The 19707-nt window shown below is 39.0% G+C and overlaps 1 protein-coding gene across 3 annotated transcripts in view; it reads left to right on the top strand.

Annotated features, from left to right (window-relative positions):
• The window catches only part of FAM185A (family with sequence similarity 185 member A), an 83191-nt gene that overhangs the window by 37537 nt on the left and 25947 nt on the right, over positions 1-19707 (top strand). For all 3 annotated transcript variants that reach the window (XM_050782774.1, XM_050782776.1, XM_050782775.1), the window contains one exon: positions 3623-3757. In XM_050782774.1, the coding sequence (XP_050638731.1) occupies positions 3623-3757 (135 nt within the window). The remainder of the gene's footprint in view (positions 1-3622; positions 3758-19707) is intronic.

Below are 19707 nucleotides of genomic sequence, written 5' to 3'. Positions count from 1 at the left end.
AGGCAGAAATAAAGATGTTCTTTGAAACCAATGAGAACAAAAATACAACATACCAGAATCTCTGGGACACATTTAAAGCAGTGTGTAGAGGGAAATTTATAGCACTAAATGCCCACAAGAGAAAGCAGGAAAGATCTAAAGTTGACACCCTAACGTCACAATTAAAAGAACTAGAGAAGCAAGAGCAAACACATTCGAAAGCTAGCAGAAGGCACGAAATAACTAAGATCAGAGCAGAACTGAAGGAGAGAGAGAGACACAAAAAACCCTCCAAAAAATCAATGAATCCAGGAACTGGTTTTTTGAAAAGATCAACAATATTGATAGACCGCTAGCAAGACTAATAAAGAAAGAGAGAAGAATCAAATAGATGCAATAAAAAATGACAAAGGGGATATCACCACCGACCCCACAGAAATACAAACTACCATCAGAGAATACTATAAACACCACTATGCAAACAAACTAGAAAACCTAGAAGAAATGGATAATTTCCTGGACACTCACACTCTCCCAAGACTAAACCAGGAAGAAGTTGAATCCCTGAATAGACCAATAGCAGGCTCTGAAATTAAGGCAATAATTAATAGCCTACCAACCAAAAAAAGTCCGGGACCAGATGGATTCACAGCCAAATTCTACCAGAGGTATAAGGAAGGTTTGGTACCATTCCTTCTGAAACTATTCCAATCAATAGAAAAAGAGGGAATCCTCCCTAACTCATTTTACGAGGCCAACATCATCCTGATACGAAAGCCTGACGGAGATACAACAAAAAAAGAGAATTTCAGACCAATATGGCTGATGAACATCGATGCAAAAATCCTCAATTAAAATACTGGCAAACTGAATCCAGCAGCACATCAAAAAGCTTATCCACCATGATCAAGTGGGCTTCATCCCTGGGATACAAGGCTGGTTCAACATACACAAATCAATAAACGTAATCCAGCCTATCAACAGAACCAAAGACAAAAACCACATGATTATCTCAATAGATGCAGAAAAGGCCTTTGACAAAATTCAACAGCCCTTCATGCTAAAAACTCTCAATAAATTCGGTATTGATGGAACGTATCTCAAAATAATAAGAGCTATTTATGACAAACCCACAGCCAATATCATACTGAATGGGCAAAAACTGGAAGCATTCCCTTTGAAAACTGGCACAAGACAGGGATGCCCTCTCTCACCACTCCTATTCAACATAGTGTTGGAAGTTCTGGCTAGGGCAATCAGGCAAAAGAAAGAAATAAAGGGTATTCAGTTAGGAAAAGAAGAAGTCAAATTGTCCCTGTTTGCAGATGACATGATTGTATATTAAGAAAACCCCATCATCACAGCCCCAAATCTCCTTAAGCTGATAAGCAACTTCAGCAAAGTCTCAGGATACAAAATCAATGCACAAAAATCACAAGCATTCTTATACACCAGTAACAGACAAACAGAGAGCCAAATCATGAGTGAACTCCCATTCACAATTGCTTCAAAGAGAATAAAATACCTAGGAATCCAACTTACAAGGGATGTGAAGGACCTCTTCAGGGAGAACTACAAACCACGGCTCAGTGAAATAAAAGAGGACACAAACAAATGGAAGAACATACCATGCTCATGGATAGGAAGAATCAATATCGTGAAAATGGCCATACTGCCCAAGGTAATTTATAGATTCAATGCCATCCCCATCAAGCTACCAATGACTTTCTTCACAGGATTGGAAAAAACTGCTTTAAAGTTCATATGGAACCAAAAAAGAGCCCTCATTGCCAAGACAGTCCTAAGCTGAAAGAACAAAGCTGGAGGCATCACGCTACCTGACTTCAAACTATAGTACAAGGCGACAGTAACCAAAACAGCATGGTACTGGTACCAAAACAGAGATATAGATCCATAGAACAGAACAGAGCCCTCAGAAATAATACCACACATCTACAGCCATCTGATCTTTGACAAACCTGACAAAAACAAGAAATGGGGAAAGGATTCCCTATTTAATAAATGGTACTGGGAAAATTGGCTAGCCATAAGTAGAAAGCTGAAACTGGATCCTTTCCTTACTCCTTATATGAGAATTAATTCAAAATGGATTAGAGACTTAAATGTTAGACCTAATACCATAAAAACCCTAGAAGAAAACCTAGGTGATACCATTCAGGACATAGGCATGGGCAAGGACTTCATGTCTAAAACACCAAAAGCAACGGCAACAAAAGCCAAAATTGACAAATGGGATCTAATTAAACTAAACAGCTTCTGCACAGCAAAAGAAACTACCATCAGAGTGAACAGGCAACCTACAGAATGGGAGGAAATTTCTGCAATCTACTCATCTGACAAAGGGCTAATATCCGGAAACTATAGAGAACTCAATCAAATTTCCAAGAAAACCCCATCAAAAAGTGGGCAAAGGGTATGAACAGACACTTCTCAAAAGAAGACATGCATACAGCCAACAGACACATGAAAAAATGTTCATCATCACTCGCCATCAGAGAAATGCAAATCAAAACCACAATGAGATGCCATCTCACACCAGTTAGAATGGCAATCATTAAAAAGTCAGGAAACAACAGGTGCTGGAGAGGATGTGGAGAAATAGGAACACTTTTACACTGTTGGTGGGACTGTCAACTAGTTCAACCATTGTGGAAAACAGTGTGGCGATTCCTCAAGGATCTAGAACTAGAAATACCATTTGACCCAGCTGTCCTATTACTGGGCATATACCCAAAGGATTATAAGTCATGTTGTATAAAGACACATGCATATGTATGTTTATTGCGGCACTATTCACAATAGCAAAGACTTGGAATCAACCCAAATGTCCATCAGTGACAGACTGGATTAAGAAAATGTGGCACATGTACACCATGGAATACTATGCAGCCATAAAAAAGGATGAGTTCGTGTCCTTTGTAGGGACATGGATACAGCTGGAAACCATCATTCTCAGTAAACTATTGCAAGAACAGAAAACCAAATACCACATGTTCTCACTCACAGGTGGGAATTGAACAATGAGATCACTTGGACACAGGAAGGGGAACATCACATACCGCGTTCTATTGTGGGGAGGGGGTAGGAGAGGGATATCATTTGGAGATATACCTAATGTAAATGACGAGTTAATGGGTGCAGCACACCAACATGGCACATGTATACATATGTAACAAACCTGCATGCTGTGCACATGTACCCTAGAACTTAAAGTATAATTAAAAAAAAACTCATAAAGTTAATATGGGGATTAAAACATAATGTAATTAGGGGTCTGGCTCATATTAAATGCTCAAGGGTAAATCCTATCTATAAGCTACATGTGTAATAAATTACTCACTTTCTGGTGTTGGATGAGCTGGGTAGTTCTACTGGCAAAAGAAGAACTAGTAGTTAATAATGTGCTAATAACCCATATTCTTGACGGAAGTTACCATGAATGCCTTGAGAGTAAGAGAACTTTGAGCACCTGGGAATAAGGAAAAGGTTTAAATAAATACTGTATGCTGAGGAGTAAAAACAGTGTCCCAGGAGCAATGCTACCCTTTCAGTCAAATTTAAAATAGACTCTGGTACTTTTGATTTCTTTATATTACTAAACTCTCCTTTACATTTATTACAGGTTCTATTATTGTCAAGGTTCCATCTTCACTTGAAGCTCATTTACAGTTATCAGGGAAAGAGGTTGATGTGAACTCAGAAGTCCATATTCAGGAAATGACTGAAGCTCATAAAGATGATGTTGTAACAGTGACTGGTAAGGAGGCTGCATTTTGCTATGTCAGATGAATAGCCATTCTCCATACAAAAGTAGAAATGTGGTACACTTAACGGAAATTTTAGCTTTTTTATACTTTTCCATTATTACGTTCTCATGTTTGACATCTTTTTTTCTTCTAGTTGCTTATCATTAATATGATACAGACATTTTGTTTAAAAAGACTTCATTAAATCATTTAGGAACACTTATTAGTCCTGTCACTGGGTAAAATTGATTTTTAAATTTTCTAGAAGAGCTGCTTTCTAATTCTTGAACTTAAAAATAAACTGAATACATATATTATAATGCAAAATTTAAAACTAACTTCATATGACTGGAGTAAATATGAATTTTGTTTGGTATGTACATTTTAAGTGTACTCTTTTAGAACAACAAATTCTCAGTCCCACAAATGTGAATAGCTTTTGTACATTTTTCATTATATCTGGCTACACTGGTGGCTGATACTATTTTTTTAAGATTTGTCATTGGTTGAGGTTTTTTTTGTTTTTTTTGACAGAGTCTCGCTCTATTGTCCATACTGGAGTGCAGTGGCGTGACCTCGGCTCACTGCAACCTCTGCCTCTCGGGTTCAAACGATTCTCCTGCCTCAGCCTCCTGAGTAGCTGGGCCTACAGGCATGCACCAGCACGCCTGGCTAATTTTTTTTGTATTTTTAATACAGACAGGATTTTGCCATGTTGGCCAGGCTGCTCTCGAATTCCTGACCTCAGGTGATTGGCCCGCCTTGGCCTCCCAAAGTGCAGGGATTACAAGCGTGAGCCACTGCGCCTGGCCAAGGTTTGTTGTTTTAATGAATAAAAAAATTAATGCTGGTGAAGTTTTCCTTTAAATTTTACCAGAATGGCATCAAGGAGGACACTGCAATTAGACCGTGTATAGGGATGAATGCTACAAGCTAAAGGCACGAGATGCCAACTAGAAAAAGGAAGAATAGGGGAGTAGGAGAGGGTGGTCTTCGTAAGATCAAATTTCAGTGTTAGATATTCATTTTATATGTCATGAAAATTAAGAAAGTTCTGTTAAAATTCATAGAATATTAACAAAAAACATAACGGGAATAAAAATAATACCTATACACTCCCAGATCTAACTGCATGCTGCCTAATGGGCAGACTCATAGTTATGTGGTGAAAATTTGATGAAAATCTAAGTACAGTCATGTATCACTTAATGACAGAGATACATTCTGAGAAATGTGTTATTAGGCAATTTTGTTGTCATGTGAGCATTATAGAGTGAACTTATACAAACCTAAATGGTAGAGCCTACTACACACTGAGGCTGTTTGGTAGCCTATGGCTCCTAGGCTACACCTGTACAGCAGGCTACTGTACTGAAAACTGTAGGTAATTGTAACACAATGGAATTTGTATATCTAAACACAGAAAAGGTACAGTAAAAATATGGTATAAAAGATAAAACATGGTACACCTGTATAGGGCACTTACCATGAACGGAGCTTGAAGGACTGGAAGTTGCTCTGACTGAGTCAGTGTGATGAGTGGTGAGTGCATGTGAAGGCCTAGGACATTACTACTATAGACTTTATAAACACTGTACAGTTAGGCTACACTAAATTTATTTTTTTCTTCAATAATAAATTAGCCTTAGTTAACTGTAACTTTTTTACTTTATTTATTCTAGAGATAGCTGCTTTCTCTGTTGTGTAGACTGGAGTGCAATTATAGCTCACTATAAACTCGAACTCTGGGGTCAAGTGATCCTTCTGCCTCAGCCTCCCTAGTAGTTGGGATTACAGGTGTGTACTATGATGCCCAGCTAATTTTTAAAAAAGTTTTTAGTAGAGATGAGGCCTTGCTATGTTTCCCAGGCTTGTCTTCAGCTCCTGGCCTTAAGTGATCCTCCCGCCTCAACTTCCCAAAGAACATTTTTACTTTATAAACTTAAATTTTTAAGAACTTTTTTAGTTCATGTGTCGTGGCTCACGCCTGTAACCCCAGCACTTTGGGAGGCCGAAGTGGGTGGATCGTTTGAGGTCAGGAGTTTGAGACCAACCTGACCAACATGGTGAAATCCCCATCTCTACTAAAATACAAAAATTAGGCAGGCATGGTGGTGGGAGCCTGTAATCTCAGCTACTTGGTAGGCTGAGGAGAAAGAATCCCTTGAGGATGTGAGGGACCTCTTCAAGGAGAATTACAAACCACTGCTCAACAAAATAAAAGAGGACACAAACAAATGGAAGAACATTCCATGCTCATGGATAGGAAGAATCAATATCATGAAAATGGCCATACTGCCCAAGGTAATTTATAGATTCAATGCCATCCCCATCAAGCCAGCAATGACTTTCTTCACAGGATTGGAAAAAACTACTTTAAAGTTCATATGGAACCAAAAAAAGCCTGCATTGCCAAGACAATCCTCAGCCAAAAGAACAAAGCTGGAGGTATTACACTACCTGACTTCAAACTATACTACAAGGATACAGTAACCAAAACAGCATGGTACTGGTACCAAAATAGAGATATAGACCAATGGAACAGAACAGAGCCCTCAGAAATAATACCACACATCTACAACCATTTGATCTTTGATAAACCTGACAAAAACAAGAAATGAGGAAAGGATTCCCTATTTAATAAGTGGTGCTGGGAAAACTGGCTAGCCATATGTAGAAAGCTGAAACTGGATCCCTTCCTTACACCTTATACAAAAATTAATTCAAGATGGATTAAAGACTTAAATGTCTGACCTAAAACCATAAAAACCCTAGAAGAAAACCTAGGCAATACCATTCAGGACATAGGAATGGGCAGGGACTTCATGTCTAAAATACCAAAAGCAACGGCAACAAAAGCCAAAATTGACAAATGGGATCTAATTAAACTAAAGAGCTTCTGCACAGCAAAAGAAACTACCATCAGAGTGAACAGGCAACCTACAGAATGGGAGAAAATTTTTGCAATGTACCCATCTGACACAGGGCTAACACCCAGAATCTACAAAGAACTTAAACAAATTTACAAGAAAAAATCAAACAACCCCATCAAAAAGTGGGCAAAGGATACGAACAGACACTTCTCAAAAGAAGACATGCATACAGCCAACAGACACATGAAAAAATGTTCATCATCACTCGCCATCAGAGAAATGCAAATCAAAACCACAATGAGATGCCATCTCACACCAGTTAGAATGGCAATCATTAAAAAGTCAGGAAACAACAGGTGCTGGAGAGGATGTGGAGAAATAGGAACACTTTTACACTGTTGGTGGGACTGTCAACTAGTTCAACCATTGTGGAAGACAGTGTGGTGATTCCTCAAGGATCTAGAACTAGAAATACCATTTGACCCAGCCATCCCATTACTGGGGATATACCCAAAGGATTGTAAGTCATGCTGCTATAAAGACACATGCACATGTATGTTTACTGTGGCACTATTCACAATAGCAAAGACTTGAAACCAACCCAAATGTCCATCAATGACAGACTGGATGAAGAAAATGTGGCACATATACACCATGGAATACTATGCAACCATTAAAAAGGATGAGTTCATGTCCTTTGTAGGGACATGGATGAAGGTGGAAACCATCATTCTGAGCAAACTATTGCAAGGATAGAAAACCAAACACCACATGTTCTTACTCATAGGTGGGAACTGTACAATGAGAACACTTGGACACAGGGTGGGGAACACCACACACCAGGGCCTGTCGTGGGGTGGGGGACGGGGGAGGGATAGCATTAGGAGATATACCTAATGTAAATGACGAGTTAATGGGTGCAGCACACCAACATAGCACATGTATACATCTGTAACAAACCTGCACATTGTGCACATGTACCCTAGAACTTAAAGTATAATAAAAAAAAAAAAAAAAGAAAAAAAAGAATAAACTTTTTTTTTTAAAAAAAGGACAAGCCCTTGAACCCAGGAGGCAGAGGGTGCAGTGAGCCAAGATGGTGCCACTGCACTCCAGCCTGAGCGACACAGCGAGACTCCTTCTCAGAAAAAATAAAATAAAAAACTTTCTGACTGTTCTGTAATAATACTTAGATTGAAACACAAACACATTTTACAGCTGTAGAAATACACTTGTCCTTATTCTGTAAGCTTTTTTCTGTTTTTAAAATTGTTAATTTTTTAAAAATTTTACTTTTTAAACTTTGTTAAAAACTAAGACACAAACACACACATTAGTCTAGGCCTTTACTGGGTCAGGAACATCAGTATCACTTTCATCTCCACATCTTGTCCCCCCGAAAGGCCTTCAGGGGCAATAACACACGTGGAGCTGTCATCTCCTGTGATGACAATGCCTTCTTCTGGAATACTTCCTGAAGGACCTGCCTGAGACGCTATTGTATCTTAACTTTTTTTTTTTTAAATAAGCAGAAGCTGTACACTCTAAAATACCGACAAAAAGTGTAGTAAATACATAAATCAGTAACATGGTCATTTATTCTCATCTAGTATTATGAACTACACATAATATATGTGCTATACTTTTATATGACACTGGAGTGGGTTTGTTTACACCAGCATCACCCCAAACACAAGTAGTGTGTTACATTTAAACGACCATTAGGATGGCTACAAAGTCACTAGGTAATAGGAATTTTTTAGCTCTTCTATAATCTTATGGGACAACTGTCATTTCTATAGTTCCTCGTTGACTGAAACATTATGATGCAAAGACTGGATATCAAATATAGTAAGAATCAACTTGTGATCTAATGTCTTGAATTTGATAAGGAGCCAAGAGAATTACCTATTTTTGGTCCCAGTAGTCTAAAACAATAATACACGTTTGTTTGTTTAAGTGTGCTCTGAGTCACAGCATAACTAAAATTATTAGCATATGTAAGCATGTTTGAATTATAAGCTAAAGGTAATTTGTCATATTTTATTCACTTATTCATAGAATCATATGTCTTTCTAAAATTTAGATTTCGTTTTAAAACTATTCTCATGACTTCAGTCATTATTTCTGTGTATATAACTTCCAAATCAATACCTGCAGACCTGATCTCTATTGTTCTTGCCCATTTCTATTCCACTAAACCAGTGCCACCTCAAACTTAATGTTTAAAAACAAAATTATCTTTCCCTAGCCTATGTCTTCCTTCTCCTGTCTTCTCTATTTTTCTTTATTTGCTCAATTACTCAACAAATGTTTGAGTCAAGCACTGCCAGAAACTAGGGGTGCAAGGGTAATATAAAGCATGGTCTCATTGCCTTCTGAGGAGTTTACATTCTAGTGAGGAAAGGCAAATCAGAGAATACAGTACAATGGGATCAATGTTAGCATAAACGTATGTACATTGTACTGTGAGAACACAGAGGTGAGAAGTGAGAGAAGTCAAATATGGCCAAAGTATAGAGAGTGAAGGAGAAAGTGGCATAAAAGGAGGCAGGAGAGTTTGGGAGAGGTCAGATCATATGGGACAGTTTGGATTTTATATTAAGAGCATTGGGAAGCCCTTGGGAGGTTTTAATTTGGGGTTCACATAATCAGATTTGTGTGTTAGAAAGATCACTCTGAATGTTGAGTGGGAATAGATGAGAAGGAACAATGGTGGATGAAGGAGAAAAAAACTTTTGCTTTTTAGGAGGTTACTGCAGTAATTCAGGAGAAGGAGTACAGAGGCCTGGACTCCATAGTGAGCTATCTTAAGGTCATCAAATAAATAGGCCTTCAGTAACCTTTGCTTGAAGACAAAGACGAATGAATGCTTTGAGGAAGCTGCATGCTTAACCCATTGGTTATTATGAAGCACCTTAGCCTACTGAGTTCTTTTTGTGTGTTACTTGTTATTATGTCTTACACTCTGGCCCCACCTCCTGAACCAGGAAGGGCCAAATTACAGAATGATGAGTTTATTTCCTGTTCACAGTGGAAGAATCTAGGTACTGATCAAGCATCGTTTTGCAGAGTAGCACAGACTATCATATAAGGTTGGTACCCAGATAGATCTGTAGGTTGTCTCTGATAGCAAATTAAATCCATTAAAGTAATTTATGCAGCAGGACCTCAGGTGAAGAAAGCAGCAGTCTCTGGAGGGAGCTGTGAGTGTGAACAGGTGATTGGGTTTAAGAGAAACTTCCATATTTCATTTTGGTTTTAAAACTATTTGGTGCCCAGTCAGCCACAGGTCTTATGTATCAACTGGATGAAATAATTTAAGAGGCCTAGAAAATCAAGGCAGATTTCTTTTTTTCTGTGGAGATTTCCAGTCTGAAACCAAATTTTGGAAATAATGAGCAGCTTTATATGTGAGCTATTATTATAGGCAGCTGAGCTCATCTCATCTGGGCCTTCCTCATAGAGCCCATGAGGGATAGAAACAGAAATAACTCTTATTGCTAAGAGCCTGGATTTTATCTGCAGCATGACTTCTGGATAATCTCTGTAAGAAACCATGCCAGTAAAATTTAGTCCCTTAGGTTCTGGCTTCCCACAGGGTTTTGATGTGTCAGCTCTATAATTTTATTTGATTTCCTGCTCCATGGTTTCCTTTGCTATTGCTGTCACTGGTAAATAACTCAGGTGTATAATTCCTACCATGATTTACACGTATTATGTGTTACTCTGAAGTCAAAAGGAAACCTGAGACTCTCAGGCTGAAATATTACCTACTAAAAAGCTATACCCAAGTGTGTATTGGGGCTGCATTCTCTAATCTTTATGAGAGTCTTGATTCTAAATTTTGTCCCCTATCCATGTGTGGCAAATTTAACATGTTGTGAGTGGCTTAGGGAAGATACTTCTAATAAGGTGGCTTCTCTATTAGGTTTTAGACTTGGTTCATCAACTTAGATATGAAACTTGACAGTGGTATACATCAAGTCTCCAAGCCCAGGTATGCATGTGGTACAAAGTCCTTTTGTCTTTACAGCTCCATGATTTAGATATTTAAATGTTCAAAGAATATTAGAGGTAAAGTGTGTTGCCAGTGAATGGACTGGTGTTTGTCATTGTCTGGATGGTAGGGAAGCTAGCACTACTGGGTTTACTTCGTTTTAGTAAAACTGGAAATATAAAGCATATAAAAAATAAATTCATTTGGGATCAAAATGAACCACCAAGTCAGAAAAGAGTTCTTAGCTTGTCTAAAGACCAGAGAGTAAACATACAATGGAATCGTTATTTATAACGGAATACTGGTTCATGGGTTGGAAAAGAGGTTGAAATGAGACTAAGCTCATAAAATGCTACTTTAAAAACCTGGAGACACTGTTTTCTCTCCAAATCGGGAAAAATCCAGTCTTTTGATATGACTAACTCTTGGAAATAGCTCTGAGTTTAGAACCCACTGAAGTTTTTGGTCTTTCAAAGCTTATAGCACATGAATTTGTCTGTATATATATTTCAGGACCACATGGAAGAAATTCAATAACAGAATGAAGAATGCTATAAGGCTTATAGCTATCTGCTTAAAAATATTTGACAGGGAGTTAATGGAGGAACTGTTTTCAAGTCATGGTGCTTTTATGGTGGTGGTTTTTGTTTTTGTTTTTGTTTTTTGAGATGGAGTCTCTCTCTGTCGCCTAGGCTGGGGTGCAGTGGCGCCATCTCAGCTCACTGCAACCTCTGCCTCCTGGGTTCAAGTGGTTCTTCTGCCTCAACCTCCTGAGTAGCTGGGACTACAGGCACCCATCACCACGGCCAGCTAATTTTTGTATTTTCAAGAGACGGGGTTTCACCATATAGTCTTGCCTCCTGACCTCGTGATCTGCCCACCTCAGCCTCCCAAAGTGCTGGGATTACAAGCGTGAGCCACTGCGCCCACCTGCTTTTATGGTGTTTTTATTTCCCCACCTTTTTGTTAAACTGTAAGATCTTGAGAGTATCATGGGTAATCAGATGTCAGTGTTGCTAATGTTTGCCCCCAAAAAAGATCAGGTTTTCTTTCCATTCATCTGCAAACTTTATCTGTAAACACCATATAGTAAATATGTTAGACTTAACAGATTACATATGGACTCTGTTGCATATTTTTTTTTTTTGTTTTTCAGTAACCCTTAAAAAATGTAAAAGCCTGGCCAGGCACAGTGGCTCACACCTGCAATCCCAGCACTTTGGGAGGCTGAAGCGGGCGGATCACCTAAGGTTAGGAGTTAGAGACCAGCCTGGCCAACATGACAAAACCCTGTCTCTACTAAATATACAAAAATTAGCTGGGTGTGGTGGTGGGCACCTGAAATCCCAGCCACTCGGGAGGCTAAGGCAGGGAGAATTGCTTGAACCCAGGAGGCAGAGATTGCAGTGAGCTGAGATCGCGCCACTGAACTCCAGCCTGGGCGACAAAGGGAGACTCCATTCTAAAACAAATAAATAAATAAAAAATAAAGGTAAAAAATAAAAGCCCTTCTTAGCTTTCAGGGTATTTAAAAACAGGCCCCTGGTCAGATTCGGCCTGTGAGCTATAGTTTGCTGATCCCTAGACTAGAGTTCAAAGTGCAGGCCCCAATCTTAGAGCATATGAGCTCTGTTTGTGATGACTGTGGAGTTTTGTTTTATTATTGTTTTTGTATTTATTTTGGTCATTCAAGAAATATTAAACCATAGCCAAATCCTTATCCTAAGTGAACTATCCCCAGTAGTGAAGAAAACATGATTCATGCACATAAAAGTTTAATCTTGTAACATTTAAGAAACAGTGCAACCAATAGAAGATATATGATGGCAAATAAATACACAAAAAGATATTTACCATCACTAGCCATTAGGGAAATGCAAATTAAAACCAGAATAAAATACTACATACTTACTAGAATGGCTAAAATTAAAAATACTGATTATTCAAATGCTGGCAAGTGTGCAGAGAAACCGGATCTCTTCTACATTACTGGTGGGAATGTAAAATGATACAGCTACTCTATAATTCAGTCTGGCAGTTTCTTAAAAACAACAACAACAAAAAAGAAACTACCATTAATCACCTAGCATTTATATTCCTGGGTATTTATCCTGGGGAAATGAAAATTATGTTCACACAAAAACCTGTACACAAATGTTCACAGCTTTATTTGTAATATCCCAAAACTGGAAATGACTGAAATATCCTTCCATGACTGAATGTTCATATGACTCATGGTTATGTCCACAGAAGGTAATTCACTGATAAAGGGAACAATCTGTTGATGTAAACAACTTGAAGAGAATTTAAGGGTATTATTCTGAGTGAAAAAAGCCAATCTCAAAATGTTCCATATTCTATGATTCCATTTATATAACATTCTTGAAATGACAAAATTAAAGATGTGGAGAATAGACAAGTGGTTGCCATAGGTTAGGGAAGGAGAAGGAGAGTATGACTTTAAAGGGACATGACAAAGGACTTCCTTTGTAGTGACAGAACAGTTCCATATCTTGATTAAAATGATGGTTACATGAATCTATATATGTGATAGATAAAATGTCATGAGTATATACAAAGACATACCCAAAAAATGAATGCATATAAAAACTGGTGAAATCTGAGTAAGGTCTATAGTCCAGTTAATTTGCCAGCTAATTTCCTGGTTTTGATAGTGCAGTATAATTATAGAAGCTGATAGTGCAGTATAATTATAGAAGCTGTCACCATTAGGGGAACTGAGTGATGGGTACACAGTACCTGTTTTTGTAACTTCTTGTAAGTATGAAATTATTTCAAAATAAGAAGTTAAAAAAGAGGGTGGAAAGAAGGCAGGGGGAGAGAAAAAGGGAGAGGGAGAAAAATAATGAAGTCTTCTGGGCAGGATGGAGCTAAAGGGTCTGACTTACCTTCCCACCTGAAACAGTGACAAAAAAAATTTAAAAATTAGGCAAATTTAGGAAACAAATAAGATGAGTCCTGCTTACTGCCTTGAGAGAGTCTCCAGGCTCCAGTACAGGAAAAGGGAATTGCTCTGGAGTCTAGAACACTCCCTGAGTTAGGGAGATCAAGATGAGAGTCCATAAAGATCAAGACCGAGTTCATAGGACAAAGTACCCGAGGGAATAGAACCTGGTGCTCACACAGGTCCAGGAATAATGTCTGTTCTTCCCACCAGTCTGGAAAGAAAATCATAACTTATGGGGCATTGGGTAGAGCATTTAGTAGTGGGAAACAATTAGTCTTAGGCTGAGCACCACTCTATAACTGCCTAACAAATTATAAAAGCAAGAGATGTAAGGCTTAAACCGTTTCCAAGTAACTTAACTGCATCCTTGAACAAAGCTGAAGATCTACAGGAATACAAAAGTATCCAGCACTCAACAAAGTAAAATCACAATGTTGTAACCCACCCAACAGGTTCACCTTGCCCACTGCCTAGAAAGAGCCAACTTACCAAGACAGGGGAATCGCAATAGAGAACAAGAAGTTCACGCAGAGATGGCTATGCAGGAGACCAGTTTTATGATTACTTAAATCAGTTTCCATGAGAATCTGATAATCTGAGTTTTTAAGGATAATTTGATAGGGGGCCAGCGAGTTGGGAATTTTAATTAGTCAATCTGAGATGAAATCATAGGGAGTCAGAGCTGTCCTTTTGTGCTGAGTCAGTTCCTGACTGGGGGCCACAAGATCAGATGAGCCAGTTTATCAATCTGGGTTATGCCAGCTGATCGATTGAGTTTAGGGTCTGCAAAATATCTCAAGCACTGATCTTAGGTTTTACAATGGTGATGTTATCCGCAGGAGCAATTTGGGGAGGTTTAGAATCTTGCAGCTTCCAGCTGCATGACTCCTAAACCACAATTTCTAATCTTCTGGCTAATTTGTTGTCCTGAAAAGGCAGTCTAGTCCCCGGGCAGGAAGGGGGTTTGTTTGGGAAATGGCTGTTATTGTCTTGGTTTAAAAGCTAAACTATAAACTAAGTTCCTCCCAACAGTTAGTTCAGCCTGTACCTAGGAATGAACAAGGACAGCTTCGAGATTAGAAGCAAGATGGAGTTGGTTACGTCAGAGCTCTTTCACTGTAATAATTTTCTCAGTTATGATTTTTACAGAGATGGTTTCAATATCTAGCATTGAATCAAAGATTATCAGACATGCAAAGGGCAAAAGAACCCATGAGTTATAATGAAGAGAATAATTGAAACTAACCCAGAACTGACACAGATGACCAAATTAGCAGAGAAGGAAAATAAAAGTTATTATAACTGTATTCCACTTGTTCACTTAAGACATGGAAGATATAAAAAGAATACCAAAATTGAATTTCTATAAATGAAAACTACAGTGACTGAGATGAAAAATACAATGGATGGGATTAGACATTGCAGAAGAAAAGATTTGAGGAAGAAACTATTATGATTATTTTTTGGACAGAATTGTATATTTCCTTGGTATACTCTTGCCTAGAGTACTGTTGATTTTATTATTATTCCAAGTATTTGGGAGAAAATTTAGTGGATAGGCATCATTAAAACTAGCTCAAAAATATTTTTTTTTATCTGGAAGATTTCTTGTCAAGGTATCTTGGGTTACACTTTTGTTGAGAGAAGACTGTAAAAAGTTAAAGAACGTTGATGCAGGGCACAGTGGTGCACGCCTGTAATCCCAACACTTTGGGAGGCCAAGGTGGGTGGATCACGAGGTCAGGAGATAGAGACCATCCTGGCTAACATGGTGAAACCCCATCTCTACTAAAAACACAAAAAATTAGCTGGGCGTGGTGGCATGTGGCTGTAGTCCCAGCTACTCGGGAGGCTGAGGCAGGACAATCGCTTGAACCTCGGAGGTGGAGGTTGCAGTAAGCCGAGATCGCACCACTGCACTCCAGCCTGAGTGACACAGTGAGACTCCATCTAAAAAAAAAAAAAAAGTTGACAAAATTAAAATATTTTGTTATGGAATTGTATGTGGTGTTAAAGGTTTTGTTTGTGAAATGTATGTGTTAAAAATAATAAAATTTCAGAGTAATTACTTTTATGTTGTTTCATAGTGTATGATTTATTTTCCTAGTGAGTTGGTAAGCTTTGTGAGAGCACTGGTGTGTCTTTTTACATCTTTTGAACCTCCCTAATATACTTAGCATGGCACTTCCTATAGTGGGCAGCCCAAAGTGTTTGTAGTGTAAAAGAGAATCCTCCAACCCTAATGCACTGACTTTTAATCTGCTATTATTAATAATAAGGCAGCACTAGAAGTATCCCTCTGAACCAAATGTACATAAACAAAGACTGTTCCAGGGTTAGAAGTGGGAGTGGGGAGGGAGGTGGGAAAAAGCTCACTTTACCAAGAAGATTGTTAATCCTATTTTTAAACAAGACAATTCCGCAAGTTACTTCCTGGAGCCCTGTCTTTGTTGATAGCTAGTGCAGAATAGATCAGGTACATGTTGGATTAAATAAAAAGAACATATAGATTCATATATTTGGGTACATTGGGGCAGGAGTTTTGAGAGCAAATTACAGAGTTAAACACATGTCTTAGGAAGCCTTTCCTTGCCCTTAGTAGAACCACACTGCATAGGGATAGAGTAGTCATTTTCCCATTTCTTGGTCAAAGAAACATAGTGTGATTTTAATTGGCAAAGTGTGGGGAAAAGAAAGATCAAACTGTTATTGTGTCTATATAGAAAGAAGTAGACATAAGAGACTCCATTTTGTTCTGTATTTGAGATGCTGTTAATCTGTAACCCTACACCCAACCCTGTCCTTGCAAGAGACATGTGCTGTGGTGACTCAAGGTTTAATGGATATGGGGCTGTGCAGGGTGTCCTTTGTTAAACAAATGCCTGAAGGCAGCTTGCTGGTTAAAACTCACCACCATTCTCTTAATCTCAAGTGCCCAGGGACACATACACTGCGGAAGGTTGCAGGGACCTCTGCCTAGGAAAGCTAGGTATTGTCCAAGGTTTCTCCCCATGTGATAGTCTGAAATATGGCCTCGTGGGAAGGGAAAGACCTGATCGTTCCCCAACCTGAAACCCATGAAGGGTCTGTGCTGAGGAGGACTAGTATAAGAGGAAAGAAGGCCTCTTGGCATCTTCTGCCCATCCCTGGGCAATGGAACATCTTGGTGTAAAACCCGATTGTATGTTCTATTTACTGAGAAAGGAGAAAACCGCCTTAGGGCTGAAGGTGGGATGTGCTAGCAGCAATGCTGCTCTTTATGCACTGAAAAGGTTTATGGAGATGTTTACATATGCATATCAAGGCACAGCACTTTTCCTTAAACTTACTCATGTCACAGAGATCTTTATTCATATGTCTTACTGCTGACCTCTCTACTATGATCCTATTATCCTGCCACTTCCCCTTCCCCCCCCCAGATGGTAAAGATAATGATCAATAAATACTGAGGGATCTCAGAGACCGGTGCCGGCGCGGGTCCCCTGGGCCCACTTTTTCTTTCTCTATACTTTGTCTCAGTGTCTCATTTCTTTTCTCAAGTCTCTCATTCCACAGGTGTGGAGGGGCAGGCCACCCCTTCAACAAAGGGAAGTAAATAAGGAGGAAGGCTTCTGAAACCCCAAATTCCAATATATGTTGAAAAACTTTTGTAGGAAGGAATTTATAAACTTTACAAATTACTAATAGAATAGAGTCTCCACAGATTCAGGTCAAAGTGCAAAGAAGTTTCAGTAAATTATTTATTGGCAAGATAGAAAAAGCTACCTAAATGGAATTTTATAAACTGTCCTCCCTTTTGAGTATTGTCTCTAAGCTGAAATTGCTTGTGTGTTCTTTTTCTTGAGAGCAGTAACACTGTGCTTGGCCTCTATTGCTGCAAAAGGAAATAGGTTGAAGGCTTTTCACTCCATAAGTAAGAAATGTATTATTGGGGAGGTGATAAATAATACATTAAGGAAGAGATCTCAGATATTTAGAAAAGCCTTACTATTATTGATGCTTTATTATTGGTGCTAAATGGTATAAAAAAAGAAGAAAAAGTTGGAAAAACAAAAATTTCAGGATTTCCAGTTCTTTCCTCCACATTTATTTTATTTTATTTTTTTGAGACAGAGTTTCACTATTGTCGCCCAGGCTGGAGTGCAATGGCACAATCTCGGCTCACTGCAACCTCTGCCTCCCAGGTTCAAGCAATTCTCCTGCCTCAGCCTCCTGAGTAGCTAGGATTACAGGCACCTGCCACCACGCCCAGCTAATTTTTGTATTTTTGGCAGAGATGGGGTTTCACCATGTTGGCCAGCCTAGCCTCAAACTCCTGACATCAGGTGATCTGCCTGCCTTGGCTTCTCAAAATGCTGGGATTACAGGTGTGAGCCACCGCACCCAGCCCAACATTTATTTTAATTACTAGAAAAAGAAACTCTGTATTACAGAAAAGGAACTGGGTGTAAGGTACCTCAAAATCATGACCTACCTAATGCAGCATGGGCACAGAAAAAGAACAGTTTAATAAAGTTGAACCCCTTATTGATGAAGGTTAGAGTAAACACAGGGATTTACCAATTGGACTAAGATATTTTAACCATCTTATCAAAGCTAATTAAAACGGGGTTGTGATACTGAAAATATAGCGAGAGAATAAGAGGGAAAAACCTTACAGGATGTCGTTGAATACTCAACTGTGTTCTGGGAAAGATGCAATGAGCTCCAGGACATAGACAAGATTATGGCTCGGAGTGAAAAGGAGAGATAAGAATTCAGAGAATAATTTGCATCAGAAAAGCACTTGACAAAAAGATCAGATGGTACAAGCACCTGGCACCTTTTCTTCAGCTGAGAATATCATGGTACTATTATAACAGAGGGAAAAACTGTACTGAGGAAGAGGATCATTCTGTATTTTGTGTGCTTGGATTCGACACAGAAAATATTTATGATGAAATGCAATATGTAATCACAACTCCCCTCAGTTCAGATTTTGTTATTGAACCAAACAGAGGTCCACTCACCCGGCGTAATAAGACTAGGTGTCTAGGCCATATCTAAACCAAGGCTTGTAGCACGAGAAGGGAAAGCGTTTGTTTGTAGGGACCAAGCAAGGAGAATCAGGCAGATTATACTTACCACCCGAACTCTCAGATGGCTTGTAAGTAAGGGTTTTTACAGGTAGAGAGAGCCCAGTGGCCGGGAGTGGCAGGACTAGATTGCAGCTCCGACTCGGACAGACAGAGCAGCATGTAGAGGCTCACATCATGAATTTTAGCTCCAGAACAACCATAGGAATAAATCAGTAAACCCAAGAGGACCCACAGACCCACTGAAGGAAGCAGATTGCTCCTACAGGACCCAAGAGACACCCAAAATACTGTGCTGGTATCCATAGCTGAGAGATCCACAGACGGTTCACATCACAGAAAGCTGTGCAGACAACCCCCAGTACCAGTCCAGAGCCTGGTAGACTTGCTGGGTGGCTAGATCCAGAAGAGAGATAACAATCACTAAAGCTTGGCTCTCAGGAAGCCACATCCATAGAAAAAGGGGGAGAGTATTACAGCAAGAGAACACCCCATGGGACAAAAGAATCTGAACAGCCTTCAGCCCTAGCCCTTCCCTCTGACAGAGCCTACACAAATGAGAAAGAACCAAAAAAAAGTGTTGGTTTTCTGACAAAACAAGGCTCTTTAACAACCCCGCAAAAATCACACTAGCTCAGCAGCAATGGATCCAAACCAAGAAGAAATCCCTGATTTACCTTGAAAAAGAATTCAGGAGGTTAGTTATTAAGCTAATCAGGGAGGGACCAGAGAAAGACAAAGCCCAATACAAGGAAATCCAAAAAATGATACAAGAAGTGAAGGGAGAAATATTATTCAGTGAAATAGATAACGTAAATAAAAAACAATATATAAAAACTTGAGGAAACAGACACACTTATAGACATGCAAAATGCTCTGGAAAGTCTCAGCAATAGAATTGAACAAGTAGAAGACAGAAATTAAGAGCTCAAAGGCAAAGTCTTCGAATTAACCCAATCCAACAAAGAAAAAATAAGAAAATATGAACAAAGCCTCCAAGAGGTCTGGGATTATGTTAAATGACAAAATCTAAGAATAATTGGTG

The sequence above is a fragment of the Macaca thibetana genome, chromosome 3 (assembly GCF_024542745.1).
Source record: "Macaca thibetana thibetana isolate TM-01 chromosome 3, ASM2454274v1, whole genome shotgun sequence".
NCBI lineage: Eukaryota > Metazoa > Chordata > Mammalia > Primates > Cercopithecidae > Macaca > Macaca thibetana.
The sequence above is the reverse complement of the archived record's forward strand: the minus strand, read 5'-3'. Positions and strand labels throughout refer to the sequence as shown.